A 15,301-nucleotide genomic window follows, 5' to 3' on the forward strand; every position below is an offset into this window, starting at 1 on the left:
TAAACCTTTTTCTTACATGATTTCTCAACATTATAATAAATATACTATCCTGTAGTGAATGATTATTTTTTAGTTAGCAATGCATCTATAATTTTAAATACGTTCTGTTTGTACTCACCCATATCCACCACCATGTGACTTATTAGCAACTGAAGTCTGATGATGAAGCCTAAACGGGACTATTTTGGCAAGCTCTAAGGTATGATCCACTTTAATGTCCTTTTTGATTCTAATAGAGACCTGATTTAAAAACCCAACATCATCTCGTGTCAAATAAGAATTCAAAATAGAGACTGAGACCATAAACATGTCAGGAAAGTGTTTACTGATGTCATAATTTAAGTGAGAAGCAGGGTTTTTTCTCTCATAGGCTTCTGTGTAAGCAGACTTTGTTTTAATATCAGAGGAGTCGCCCCCTGCTGGGCATTGGAAAGTTAATATCCTGTTTCTATGCTGGCTTCACTCGTTTTGTTTTTCTCTGGTGCATCAATAACATGTCTTATCTACAACATATTTTACTTTTCTATGTAAAAGTGATTCATAGCAGAGAACATTTTCACTTTTGATTTCAGGCAACAGTGAAAGGTATTTTCACATAATTCAATTCAAAAGTAAAAGTGAAATGAGTCTTAATGTGAGTAGTGTTTTCAGATAACATGGTCACTGTTGGTCTTTACCCATGATTAATGAGAGCTTTTAGCTTATTTCTGCCTCAGAGAGTTTGCAACCCTCAGACTGAGCCTTCGCTCTATGTCTACTCATTAAAGAGACATTAAGAGAGGAATACGTTGAACTTAAAATTGCAAGAATGCATCATTAGAGAAATCATACTTACTCCAAAGAAAAATATCAGCTAAAGCCTATAAACTATCACGTCACGTCCAAGGTGCAGATAGGATGTCGAGTGGTTAAGTGGAAACAAATTTTCTCTGAATAGTTATTGTCATTATTATTGTTTTTATGAGCACAGGCACAAACTTCTCTGCTCAGTGCTGATGACAGAGGAGTCGCTTCCTGCAGGTCAGCAGGTGTGACAGAAATGTGACCTCCAACTCACAACACAGCCATCAACAACTGCACTCAACACATACGTCAATAGTAAAATGAATTAACTCCTCTTTAAACGTTTGACCCCTGCTGATGAGCTCTGTGAAGGCCTTTACATCAAACATTAATGCTGATGGTAAGATGATTTATACCTTGATATCATTTATGCAGCAGAGCCTTAATATAACAGAGTGGAATGAAATGTAATGCAAAGCTGTACAAGGCTGAGCAGCAGGATATTGTGCAGCAGCAGAGAAATAAAAGGCTTCCCCCTGCTGGCAGTTCGCTTCAATCACAAGTAAATGGAAAAAGTCTGCAGTTCAACTCAGAATTAATGTGTGATCTTCAAGTCAAACTTTGCTGCTTAACTTTGCTGAATAGTGACAATTATAGGACAATGATAGTGTCCTGAGGCAACTGTTGTTGTGATTTGGTGTTATATAAACAAAACTGAATTAAACTGAATAGAAATAATAGAATTTAAAGAAAAGATTGAACAGTTTTTAAAGTGTCACTTAGTCTAGACAAACTGCTGTATTACAGATGAAGCTACTGAGAAATATATAAGTAATTAAAATAATTAATATCTGCAAAATTAAAGAGATATACAGCTGAAAAAAAAATCTATAATTGTGTTCAAATAATATGAAGTGAAAAGTGGTATTCATATCAGATTTTTGTTAGTACTTGTGCATCACAGTGTTTCAAATAAAAAAAAACATGTTTTCCACACTCATCATCCTCTGCAGTAACAAATCTCTAAAGTCTTGTTGTTAATTGTTACTTTTCATTGGTAATCATATGATCTGATTTACTACTCCTACATTATATCTTTTCTTGCTCTAAAATACGAGTGCAAATGATTTTGTACCTCCTCAAAAGACAAAGAGCACGAAGACAATATCATGGATTTTTGGATTAAAGACTTTTAAATTGTGTGTTTTTCCAGGTGTGGGCAGAAGAATCAGTGTTCAAGGTTTTCAGTTACCTCTAGATGGTAATGAGACCTGGTGGGATCACAGTGGTGGTAATAAATCACGAACACTGGAGCTGAAAGACGAGCCTTCCTTGGTTTTCACTTCCATTTCACTCCAGTAACAGGCAGTACTCATTCTGATATCATCGTCCCCTCTCACTCTACATGAACAAACACTTGCTGTAACTATCACTGTCATGGTCCCGGGGTTTGGTACTTTTGTGCTTTGGGGTTTTGTGGATTGATTTAGAATTTTTTTTATCATTTATTTTTTTTATTATTGTCATGCTTTTAGTTTTGCGGTTCACAGTCTTCACCAGTGTTTCCTTTTCTGTAAAGTTGCTGTGTTGTGTCTTCCAACTCTGTATATTTGTTACTTCCTGTTTTAATTTGACACAAATTTTTTTGGTCTGGTGTCTAGATCTACTGCTCTCTCCTATGATTAGGTTAATTGTCTTCAGCCGCGCTTTCACCTGTTCCACATTTCCCTCATTATCTGGTGTTTATACTGTCTGAGTCTTCCTCTGCTCATTGTTACATCATTGCTGTAGGCTGTGTGCACCCTTGTTCAGTGTTCTAGTTTTGGCTGTCTTGCGCCGACTCTCCTTTTTTCTTTGTATTATTTAAAGGTATTCAGTGATACCTATCAAAATAACATCAAGCTTTCTGAGTTTAAGAACTGGGTCCATAACCTGTCTGCCACACAGCCAAACCATCCAAACCACAATGACAAAAGGCATATGAGGTGCTTTTTTTTTTTTTTTTCCAGCATCAGATTTTTTTTAATTGCTGTAAATTACAGATTTTAGCCACTGCACAGAAATCTAACATTTTCAGAGTTTTTCTGATGACTCTGTGCTGGTTGGATGCATCATCGTGGGTGATGAGACAGAGTACCTGGCTGTGGTGGACTCCTTTGAGTCTGTGAGCAGAATCATCTGCAGCTCAACGTGACAAAGACCAAGAAAATGAATGTGGACTTTAATAGGACCAGGAAATCTGACTCCTGTATCAATCCAGGGTCGACAAGCCATCATCGTGGATTCCGTTACTTGTTTACTTCTCCAGGCTTTTTGTCGTGACAGGTTCTTCTGCAGTCGGGGCCCCCAGGGAACGTTCTGGCTCCGTTCCTCTTCACCATCTACACTGCAGACTTCTCCCACAATTCCACCCAGTGCTTCCTGCAGAAGTTCTCTGATGACTCTGCAATAGTCGGCCTCATCACTGATGGGGACGACAAGGAGTACAGAGGTCTGACCCAAGACTTTGTGGACTGGTGCCAGCTGAACTACCTCCAGATCAACGCCAGTAAAACCAAGGAACTGGTGGTAGACTTCCGCAGGCACAAGCATTCTCCACTGCAACCACTGAACATCCAAGGTATGGACATTGAGGCTGTGGACAGCTACAGGTACCTTGGTGTTCATCTGAACAATAGACTGGACTGGACTCATAACTCAGACGCCCTCTACAGGAAAGGGCAGAGCAGGCTGTACCTGCTGCGGAGACTCAGGTCGTTTGGAGTGGAGGGCCCACTCCTGAAGACCTTCTATGACTCTGTTGTGGCTTCTGCTATCTTTTATGGCGTGGTCTGCTGGGGCGGCAGCATCTCTGCTGGGGACAGGAAGAGACTGAACAGGGTGATCCGAAGGGCCAGCTCTGTTCTAGGATGCCCTCTGGACCCAGTGGAGGTGGTGAGTGACAGGAGAACGGCGGCTAAGCTGTCATCCCTGTTGGACAACATCTCCCACCCCATGCAGCAGACTGTGACAGCACTGAGCAGCTCCTTCAGTGGGAGACTGCGGCACGGTGTGGGACGGAGAGATGTACAATAATCCTTTCTGTCATCGTTGTATTTTTACTCAGTTGTATATAGTATTTGTATTTGTATTCTATTTTTATCTTATTGTATATTTATTCTATTTTATTCTACTGTATATAGTATTTTATTCTATTCTATTCTGTACAGTTGTGTACTGTATTTATTCTTATTGTATTCTAATTTTTGCCTCATAACTTTTGCACTGTCCACTCCTGCTGTGACAAAACAAATTTCCCACGTGTGGGACTAATAAAGGTTATCTTATCTTATCTTATATCATGGCTTACCTTGGTGTGGTTTGCAGAGTGCTTCAGAAAGATGAGGAAATCTTTCTTGCACCCATCCTGATTTATTTCCACTACCAATACTTCCTACTGGTCCATCTCTGACACAGCACAGTGGTCTGCATAATGTATGTGTGGGAACACAAACAGTGAGGAATTGTGTTGCCAATGGCATTAACCACAAATGCGACCAGTGACCTCTCTCTTGCTGATGTCGTTGCGCCAACTTGTTTTAATATAAGTTAAAGTAATAGTGTGGTAAGTTGTAACATCTGCATTATTGTTACAACTAACCCAGACTGTTTGCGGTTACAACTGACCCAGACTCCTATAGCCATGAACTAGCTAACATTACAGCCAACAGCTAAAACACTAGCTCTAAAGACTCTACACAGAATATATCCCCAGAGACATACAAATAACATAATTTAAGTTTGACGAGTTTAAAACTGCAAAGCAGATAATGCTATTACAAATTGAAATAAAGTAGAAAAACATAACTTTTTGGCATATAAATTACTTTTTTTCGTGTAAATTGTCTGTGTTTGACAAAATGTGCTGATTTTTCACATTGATAGCAGAACTGAATTGGGCATTGCACAGGATAGTCACATCATTTGAAACTTAGCCCTGATTGGAGAAATTGGAAGTGTTACAACTGACCCACGTTACAACTATCCCCGGTCTCCCCTACCACACGGTGTGTGTGGACTTCCCCTGTGCAGAAGGCGACTACAAATGTTGTGGGTGCTAAATAAACAGAAAAAATTGATCCCTGTTGTCTTTGCTTACTGATTGTTTTCAGTGGTGATAATCCACATTGCTGGCATTGCATCTTTCAACATGTTTGTGGGTAGATTTGGATGTACCCGGGGTAAGTGCAGCCACTCAGCCTCTACTCACTGTGATCATAGCAGCAGGTGCAGATGTGTCACAAGTTAATCTAGTAGTAGGCTATGGTAGTAGTGGACTGACCTCCATTTGAAACTGCTCCAGCTGCTGTGTGATAGTGGATCTGCTACAAATTGAAGATCATATGGAAGTTTTGGAAATTAACCCTTGTATTATGTTGAAGAACAAACAATTGACATTGATTTTGTTGCGGGTCATTTTGACCCATACTGTGTAAATCCACTCAGAATTATCCAAAAACTGCAATAAAACAATAGCAACTTTATTTCCCATCAGATAAACATGTATAACACAGACATACAACAGTTAGACTTTCCATAACTATTTTAGGAACAATTTGGTTTTTCGTTCTTATAAACACGTATTTTGAACTTGCCCAACTTTCTCAGTTTTTCAATGCTCAACATTTTCGATTTTGTCCACATGATGGACAGAATGTAACTGTGTGCTTTCTGCAGATGTACTTCTTGCATTTCTCACAAAAAGTGCTTGTTTTCAAACAGGAACCTCCTAACTAAGATTTGAAACAAAAGATTTCTACGTCTCCTCCAGTCTCACAAACAGATGACAAACCAAGCGACACACCTGAGTCACTGACTTTCTTAAATCCACTCACTCTCACTGGCTGTTTATTACTAATCACTGTGTAACTGCTGTGAATTCACAGTAACTGCCGTCTCCTTACAAATGTTCATTACATTAACCACACTTATACAGACTGTATATAACTACCAACTCTCCAGCCATGTTGATGGATTGCCTATATTGGCTGGAAATATTCATTTCCAGGGAAAAGACACAGACAAACGATGCTTACAGGATGTGATGTGACAACACTAATGAAATATTGATGTGTCATATTTGTCCAAGGCGTATTTCATTGTTATGGGAAAAGAGAATATTAAAATCATGATGACCAATTGGAGTGGTGATTTCTATGACTTTGTGTATATAATTTGGAATTTTGTACAAATGTAGGCCAATAAGGAATATATGATATCATTTCATTCATTTCAAAGGTTTATTTGCATGACGCACAAACAGACACAATTGAAAGGTACAAATGTGCATGACACGAATTCAAACGTGCTGCAGATGTGTGTCACCAGTTGATCTGGCTGTAGGCTGTGGCACTTGGCCAGAGGTGGCGCTGGTTGACTCGACTCCATGTTAGTGCACAAAGTAAACTGCTCGCTGTAGTTGTGAAGCAAAAAACGCTGAAACCGGAGAAATAAACCGTGCGAGGGGAACGATAACGACGACAAGAGTCTCCCGATCGTTTACTCTTGCTGTCCCGTGAACAACATCGGCGTGGTGTTAATTGTTTGCTGTTTTCGCGATCGCGTCGCGCATGAGGATATCACCAGGTAAACTCGCCACATTTTTATACATTTTGTTGTTCAACAGCATCAAGACTGACGGAGTGTGTTTGAGACAACCTCACAAGTGTCACAGATGACACATTTGGCGTTTTTTTTGCTGGTTTGTCGGTAGGAGCTACTGAAACGCAAGACTGCCACACATCTGTTCGACCAACGCCAGTTGATCTAAACGCCAGTAGATCTGGAACACCGGCGGCACATGCTTCGAGTCACGAGATGAACAAATGCGGTGCTACAATGCGGTAGAATGTAACTAAAGCCGCGGCCAACATCAGAATCGGAAAATAAACATATTTAAGGAAACTTACTTCCAGTCATGAACTTAACACTCGGAGTATCACCGTGAAGGATGGCAACCAGGAACACAGCTTACGAGGTAAACAGAACTAACACTGAAAAAAATCTCCCTTTCTCGAGTAGCATCGCGATACCCCCAACTTCTGCCTACGTCATTTCCTACGACTCCACCCCACACAATATTGCAGAACACAGACATAAAATCCCAGAGCCTTTTCTACAAGATGTGTAAAGCGCTTTGGGGTCCTTAGGGACTAGTAAAGCGCTATACAAATACAGGCCATTTTACCATTTTTACCATTTGAAGTGTTGGAGTGTGGACGTTTCAACATTGTTTGAAAAACTGCCAGCTATTTACGTCTCTCACCGGTAGGCGAAGTGATTTTTAGCCAATTACAAGTTGAATCATGTAGTTGGGGTTGTTAGCTAAGATACTGTCATTAAGAAGTGGCACAACTAACATGTCTACTCGAGCTAATTTGCGATGTGCACCGCTGGCCTGGCCGTAGATATTTATTTTTAATGCACGTTTTCAGATTAAGTCATTGCGTGTCGTGCCATCAGGGCCAGCTGTGGTTAGAGTGCCCAGGGTTGCCAAGCCCTGATCTATTGCTTTCCTCACATCAAGAAGCTGTCAATCAAAATCAATACAGCTCTTCCTGCATCTGGAGCTTGTGAAAGACTGTGTGAGACTCCTGTTCACTGCTGAACAGTTACAGCTTCACAGCAAGAACCTTGAGAGCAAACTGCTCCTGAAGCTCAACCATGACCTTCCTGTGTGAAATAGAGTGAAGAAATAGTGCATTTTTGATAAATATGCAGAAATTGATGCACACCCACACAACTTATGATAAAGTGAGCTACCTTGTATGTACATATGTTGAAGTTGCCTCGTTCTAATGTTTTTTTCTGAGGCTGCTGTGCCATTTGGAGTAAAAGTGAATATAATGTATACAGCACATCTTGTCACTGGAAATGGTTTGCACTGTTCATATATTTATATTATTTATTGTAGTTATTGGTTAAAAAGCTTTATGTTGTGGAAAACTGAAATCTGGAAATTCTGGATCCTGTGCCTTATTTTGTTAAAGATTTTACATATTCTATTTGAAAATACTAAAATTTGTATATTCATTTATTTATTTATTTATTTATTTTTGTTTGTTTGTATGATAGCATTTTTTTAAGGTGAAAAATAAATCAGACATTACAACCAGTTACTCAGTACTTGATTAGTCTTTTCACCAACTACTTTACTCTTGCTTGATTAATTATTTGGACGACTACTTTTCACTTTTACTTCTCTGTAGACTGGTGCGTAATAAACAAGCAAATAATGCAGAAAACAGATTTTTCATGGGAAACTGGTCTCTGAGTTACTGAGAGAGAGAATTCAGTTCAATTCATATTTTATATAGTGTCAAATCACAAAAACGGTCACCTCAAGGAAGTTTTTGGGAGTCCCTACAACTCTAACCAAGTATAACACCATAGTTATTGTCTTAATTCACATGTCATGGTCTGAATAAAGTCCGTGTTTTGTGTGGATAGTTATGCTACAATCATGGCCAATAATCGGTATACCATCCTCACGTTGCTCCACGTTACGTAAAATATTTTATTTGGTGAAAGTAACGAGGTTAGGATTGTAAAAAAAAACAACAAAAACTGAATATTTCATTAATTCGGTTTATACAACCTGATTGGATCCCTCCATCCTGATGACTGCTGCTGTGGATAATGGACCCAGACCATCCTCTGCATCTCCTACTGGACCTGCAGATAAACATTTCCTTCAACAACTGTTTCAGCTTCACTGACACAAAGATACAGAAAATCTACACCTCACACCACAATCCCTGTACTCAGTTTAGACATAAGCAGTGGCGTGTCCAGTGGGGTGGCCTGGGGGGGCACAGGCCACCCCCCCAACCAGACAGGCCACCTCATGTCCCACCCCGAAGCTAAAACAATAAAATTCAATCATATATCAAATGTGCGATTATGTTTTCACGGTGAAGCTCAGATATAAGATAAGATAAGATAAGATAAGATAACCTTTATTAGTCCCACACGTGGAAAATTTGTTTTGTCACAGCAGGAAGTGGACAGTGCAAAAGTTATGAGGCAAAAATTAGAATACAATAAGAATAAATACAGTACACAACTGTACAGAATAGAATAAAATAAAATACTATATACAGTAGAATAAAATAAAATAAATATACAATAAGATAAAAATAGAATACAAATACAAATACTATATACAACTGAGTAAAAATACAACGATGACAGAAAGGATTATTGCACTTAGTATTATTGCATATGTATGGATGTGTGTGCTTGATCAGTTAAAGTCTTTATTATGGAGTCTGACAGCAGTGGGGAGGAAAGACCTGCGAAATCTCTCCGTCCCACACCGTGGGTGCCGCAGTCTCCCACTGAAGGAGCTGCTCAGTGCTGTCACAGTCTGCTGCATGGGGTGGGAGATGTTGTCCAACAGGGATGACAGCTTAGCCGCCGTTCTCCTGTCACTCACCACCTCCACTGGGTCCAGAGGGCATCCTAGAACAGAGCTGGCCCTTCGGATCACCCTGTTCAGTCTCTTCCTGTCCCCAGCAGAGATGCTGCCGCCCCAGCAGACCACGCCATAAAAGATAGCAGAAGCCACAACAGAGTCATAGAAGGTCTTCAGGAGTGGGCCCTCCACTCCAAACGACCTGAGTCTCCGCAGCAGGTACAGCCTGCTCTGCCCTTTCCTGTAGAGGGCGTCTGAGTTATGAGTCCAGTCCAGTCTATTGTTCAGATGAACACCAAGGTACCTGTAGCTGTCCACAGCCTCAATGTCCATACCTTGGATGTTCAGTGGTATGCGAGTGTAAGTGAATGCAGCATCGGCTTCTGCACTATGTGCATCATGTTAGCAAAGGTAGGAGAGCCAAGCACAAAAGACGGCACCGCAGGAAACAATTTTTCGGTGAAAGAAAATGAGGACAGAATAAATGTCCCGGTAAGTAATATTAAGTTTGTTGAGTTTAGTAAACTTCTGTGAAATTAGAATACCAAGGAAAAAATAACACTTAAAGAATTATTGCAGCCGTGGAATATTTCTGACAGTAGGTTACTGAGGGCAGCTAACATAAGAGTTATGAGTTATAAGATATAATCCAAGTCGTAACATTGCTGTATGGAGCTGCAGATTTCGTTGCAGGTTAACATAGCTGGACTGGCCATCGGGCATACCGGGCATGTGCCCGGTGACTTATTTATTTATTTTCTTTGTAACGGCATGAACAATGAGAGGTGGTGGATTGGCCAGATGCAGGTCGATATGTAAAAATAACTTAGTTGTTTGGTGGTGGCTATGGCGGGGCTTCCACAGAGGCCAGCAGGTGGATGAGGGAAGGGGAGGCAGGAGGAGAGCCCCAAGGCAGCCGCCAGTCCAAGTGTCAGGTGAACTGACACAAAGATACAGAAAATCTACACCTCACACCACAATCCCTGTACTCAGTTTAGACATAAGATCCTTATTGTGTCATATTATGTATTGATTTATTGAACACTTCACTCTTTGTATTTTTTCTTTCATTGGCTTCATTTAATGCATTTATAAGAGCTCTACAATGTTTTTTTTGTCTTTTTAATTATTTTTCAAGAAAGTGGACGTGATTGACACCTTCGAGGCAGTAATACCTTAAACATGACTTTGACCAGAATCTGATTTGTGACATGTGACTGTAAATTCTTCTGTGTTGTCATAGTTCAGTGTCATATTATGTCATATCAACAGTTTATATCAGTTTTATTTTTTTATTATTAGCATTTCTGGTCTGTTCACTGTGATTTTTCTCTTTATCTTTCATTATTATTTCGGTGACATCTCTCACACTGGTCAGCTCATCACATTTCAGTTCATGACAAACTTGAAAGTTGGAGTCTAAAGGTTTAAAATCTTGTGCAGGTTTGAGGCCACAGCCCAGGTAGTAAAAGCAGATATTGTGTTTGGTGGTTATTAATTAACTAGAACAGGTGAGCTTTCTAAAACAACTTTGCTTTCTTGAAGGACTGTAAGGTACAAGCTGTAAAGATGTGACATTTGATGAGTGTAGAAACTTTCCTGAACTGTAACGTGTTCAGAGACATTCAGAGATCCTGTGTCCCTGAACTCGAACTACTTACAGGATGTAGTCAGTTTACAGTAATACAGTCATCTTTGATTGAATCTGGTCAAAGGAAATTAACTTCACTGGTATACATTTAGTTTATAACAAGCATATTTTAATGATGTATTATTTGAAAAAAATTAACTTTTGATTTTATGTATTTCAGCTGCATTTTACTCAGAATTATTGCTTCATGTTCATGAGGGTCAAGAATTTTTCTTTGTTTTGAGTGTGAGAGCAGAGGTCTGGCAGGTTGACAATCTAAACCCTGTGATGAATCCAAATTTATGTCTTTGGCTGCAACGAAAACTTTAGTTCAAACTGCAGATAAAAACTCTGAGAACATTCTGACTTTTCCTACTTGAACTTCTGAAACACCACAGCTTCACCTTCTTTGTGTCATGTTTATGTTCTATTTAGGTTTCGTTTTTTAAAAAGGAGAAGTCAAGATTTTCTACATTTTTCACTTTGGTGTCGTTTTAAGGAGCACAAACTGAAAACTATCTGAATGACACAGACAGCGCCCTCTGATGGACACAAGTGTTATGTGCGTGTTTCAGTTTAACACGTGATTCATGAAAATGAAAGTAAATTCCGACACTTTTGAACTGAGCTGAGACGCCATTACAGGGAGTCAGATCTCTGCTGAAAAACACACGTTTGGAGGATTTTAATCAGAAAGTTCGAGAGACACTAATTTGGTGAGTTAAAAATACTTAAAGATCAAATGGCTGAGAAAGTCAGACTTTTTGAAAATTACCTGAGCTGCCATGTGTGTTCAGAGACTTTCAGAGATCCTGTGTCTCTGAGCTGCAACCACAACTTCTGTTCAAGCTGCCTGCAGAAATTCTGGGAACAAACTAAAAACAAAAACTGTCCCATTTGTAAAAGAAAATCTTCAAAGGATTATCCTCATGTCAACTTTGCGCTGAAAGAACTTGCTGATTCATTTGCTGGGAGACAGAAATCTGGATCATCTGAGACAGAAAAGAGAGAGAAGAAATTAACAGTGGTGTGCAGTAAACATGAGGAAGAGCCAAAACTGTTCTGTGTGGACGAGCAGAGAGCTGTGTGTCCTGTGTGTGACTTTCCTCTCCACCAGAGTCACAAAGTGGTTCCTGTAGAAGAAGCAGTCAGTGTCCTGAAGGAGCAGCTGAAATCTGACTTAAAGTCTCTGCAGGACAAGAGGAACAAATACAAACAAGTGGAGAAAACATACAATGAAGTGATTCAACACTCCAAGAAGCAGCTGTTGTCCACAGAGAGGCAGATCAGAGCAGAGTTCAAGAAGCTCCAGCAGTTCCTGAAAGAGGAAGAGGAGTCCAGACTGGCAGCTCTGAGGGAGGAAGAGGAGCAGAAGGGGAGGACTATCAGCAGAGAGATGAAGATGATTGAGGAGCAGATCTCCTCTCTGTCAGACAGCATCTCTGCTGTTGAAGAAGAGCTGCAGAAACACAGCGTGCCATTCCTCAGCAGTTATAAAGACACTCAGAGCAGAGCCCAGAGCTCAGTGTCAGATCCACAGCTGGTCTCAGGAGCACTGATAGATGTGGCCAAACACCTGGGCAACCTGTCCTTCAGAGTGTGGGAGAAGATGAAGGAGAAGGTCCACTTCAGTCCTGTCATTCTGGACCCAAACACTGCAAACCCCCGTCTCTGTCTGTCTGATGATCTGACCAGTGTGAGGAATGGAGACACAGATCAGCAGCTTCCTGATAATCCAGAGAGAAACATTAAGTATGCCACTGTTTTTGGCTCTGAGGGCTTCAGCTCAGGGAAACACAGCTGGGAGGTGGAGGTGGGAGACCATCCTGTCTGGAATGTGGGTTTAGCTAAAGAGTCAGTTGACAGGAAGGGAAAGCTTTTTCCTTTACCAAAATATGGAATCTGGTGTTTATGGCATAAAAGTGGAAAATACATTAATGGTGTTGGTCAGACTGTGACAGTGAAGAAGAGTCTCCAGAGGATCAGAGTCCAGCTGGACTATGACAGGGGGGAGGTGTCCTTCTATGACCCTGAAGACATGACTCACATCTACACTCACAGAGACACTTTCACTGAGAAACTCTTCCCATATTTCAGTGTTGGAGAGGCAGGAGACGCCAAAACCTCTGATATCAAAATCTGTCAGACTGAGATTTGATTGTAAAGTGATTCTTTATTTTAACTGTTTTTTCAGTACAGCAACAGGGTTAATTTTAGGGAAATTATTAATCACACTGTCTAACTTCATTATCAGGTTTTATTTCATTTTGTTGTTCTAGTGGAACTATTAGCAATTCAAGGAAACCAAAGCAACTTTTTCATGTGAAAATCTTGTGACCGACTCGAGTTTCTGTAAGAAACTTTTACATTTTTTTTCTTGTTTCTTTTAAATTAATATTTTCAGAATATTTCTCATGTTGTTCATGTAAATATTTTTGATAGTTTTAAAATCTGAATGATGATTTCTTTGCTTTTCAAAGTTGTTGAGTGTGAACAGCAAACTGTGACACTTCTTAAAAGAAGGATTCATGATTAAACATCAGCAAGAGTCAACTTTACAACTACAAGATTTAAATTTCCTGATTATCAGCATCTTGTTTTTAGTTAAATAACATTTGAAAGTAACACGTCTTATTTAAAGTTTTCCAAATTCAAAGAAATGACCTCTAAGTTGTGACGCTGTCTCATCAGTGTAACTAGGCAAGGCAAGTTTATTTGTATAGCACAATTCAACAACAAGGTGATTCAAAGTGCTTTACAGAGACATTAGAAACAAAAACAAATAAAAAGCATGATTTAAAATTGATTAAAACAAGCAAACAAAACAGTATATAAAATCAAAACAGATAAAATCAGAACAGTAGATAAAATCAGTAGTTAAATGTAAGTTTTGAAATTTAAGCTTAAAAGTGTGGGTTTGGTGCTTTATTCAAATGCAGCTGAAAATAGGTGAGTCTTCAACCTGGATTTAAATAAACTGAGTTTTTCAGCTGATCTGAGGCTTTCTGGGAGTTTGGTCCAGATATAAGGAGCATAAAAGCTGAATGCAGCTTCTCCGTGTCTGGTTCTGACTCTGGGAACTGATAAAAGACCAGATCCAGATGACCTGAGGGATCTGGAAGGTTCATACTGGGTCAGGAGGTCATTGATGTATTTTGGTCCTAAACCATTCAGAGCTTTATAGACCAGCATCAGAACTTTAAAGTCTATCCTCTGACAGACAGGCAGCCAGTGTAAAGACCTCAGAGCTGGACTGATGTGGTCCACTTTTTTGGTCTTAGTGAGGACTCGAGCAGCAGAGTTCTGAATGAGCTGTAGTTGTCTGACTGATTTTTTAGGTAGACCTGTAAAGATGCTGTTACAGTAATCAAGCCTACTAAAGATGAATGCATGGACTAGTTTTTCCAGATGCTGTTGAGACATCAGATCTTTTATCCTTGAAATATTCTTGAGGTGATAGTAAGCTGACTTTGTTATTGTCTTAATGTGTTTTTCTAAGTTTAGGTCTGCATCCATCACTACACCCAAACTTCTCGCTTGGTTTGTGGTTTTTAGGTGTATAGATATAAGTTCTCTGGTGACCTGTAATCGTTTTTCTTTGGCACCAAAGACTATTACCTCAGTTTTGTTTTTGTTTAGCTGGAGAAAATTGTGGCACAACCAGTCATTAATTTCCTCAATGCATTTACCAAGAGCCTGTACAGGGCCTTGGTCTACTGGTGACATTGTGATATATATTTGTGTGTCATCTGCATAGCTGTGGTAGTTTATTTTATTGTTCTTTATCATCTGTGCCAGTGGGAGCATGTAAATGTTAAACAGAAGGGGTCCCAAGATGGAACCTTGGGGAACTCAAGTCAAGTCAAGTCAAGTCAACTTTATTTGTCAATTCTGCCACATGTACAGGACATACAGAGAATAGAAATTTCGTTACTCTCAAACCCTAGATGAAATAGGAAATGAACATTTAAATATAAGAGAGTGATTAAAAAATGCAAATAAAATAATTAAAAAGTAAAAATTTAAGTAAATACAATTTTACGTATAACAAGAAAGCTATGCAATATACAATATACAATATTCAAGTAAGGGTAAATGACATTGAGTGTAAACCAGGCAGAGTAGTGCAAATAAGCAAATAGTGCAAATGGAGATTTAGTAATATACGGTAAGAGATAGTGTAACAACAAAGTCTTATGAGGTAATGGCAGTCCAATGCTCCACAAAGTGACTGGTAACTGGTGCAGGCCAGTGAGTGAGTCAGAGAGTGTGTGTGTGTGTGTGTGACAGAGTTCAGTGAGACCGTGGAGGAGAGAGGGGAGAGGGGGCAGAATCGGGAGGGAGTTAACCTTCCTGACAGCCTGATGGATGAAGCTGTCCTTCAGTCTGCTGGTCCTGGCCTGGAGACTCCACAGTCTCCTCCCTGACGGCAG

The 15,301-nt window shown here is 39.7% G+C and overlaps 1 protein-coding gene across 1 annotated transcript; it reads left to right on the forward strand.

Moving 5' to 3' along the window:
* Nucleotides 1–10,777: 10,777 nt before the first annotated feature.
* LOC120745483 (nuclear factor 7, brain-like) lies at nucleotides 10,778–13,526 on the forward strand. The gene has a single exon (XM_040050385.1). It carries the CDS (start codon nucleotides 11,611–11,613, stop codon nucleotides 13,024–13,026), a length of 1,416 nt encoding a protein of 471 aa, XP_039906319.1. The 5' UTR covers nucleotides 10,778–11,610; the 3' UTR covers nucleotides 13,027–13,526.
* The last annotated feature ends 1,775 nt before the right edge of the window (nucleotides 13,527–15,301 follow it).

Source organism: Simochromis diagramma, unplaced genomic scaffold, assembly GCF_900408965.1.
Source record: "Simochromis diagramma unplaced genomic scaffold, fSimDia1.1 OVJJ01000131.1, whole genome shotgun sequence".
Classification (NCBI taxonomy): Eukaryota; Metazoa; Chordata; class Actinopteri; order Cichliformes; family Cichlidae; genus Simochromis; species Simochromis diagramma.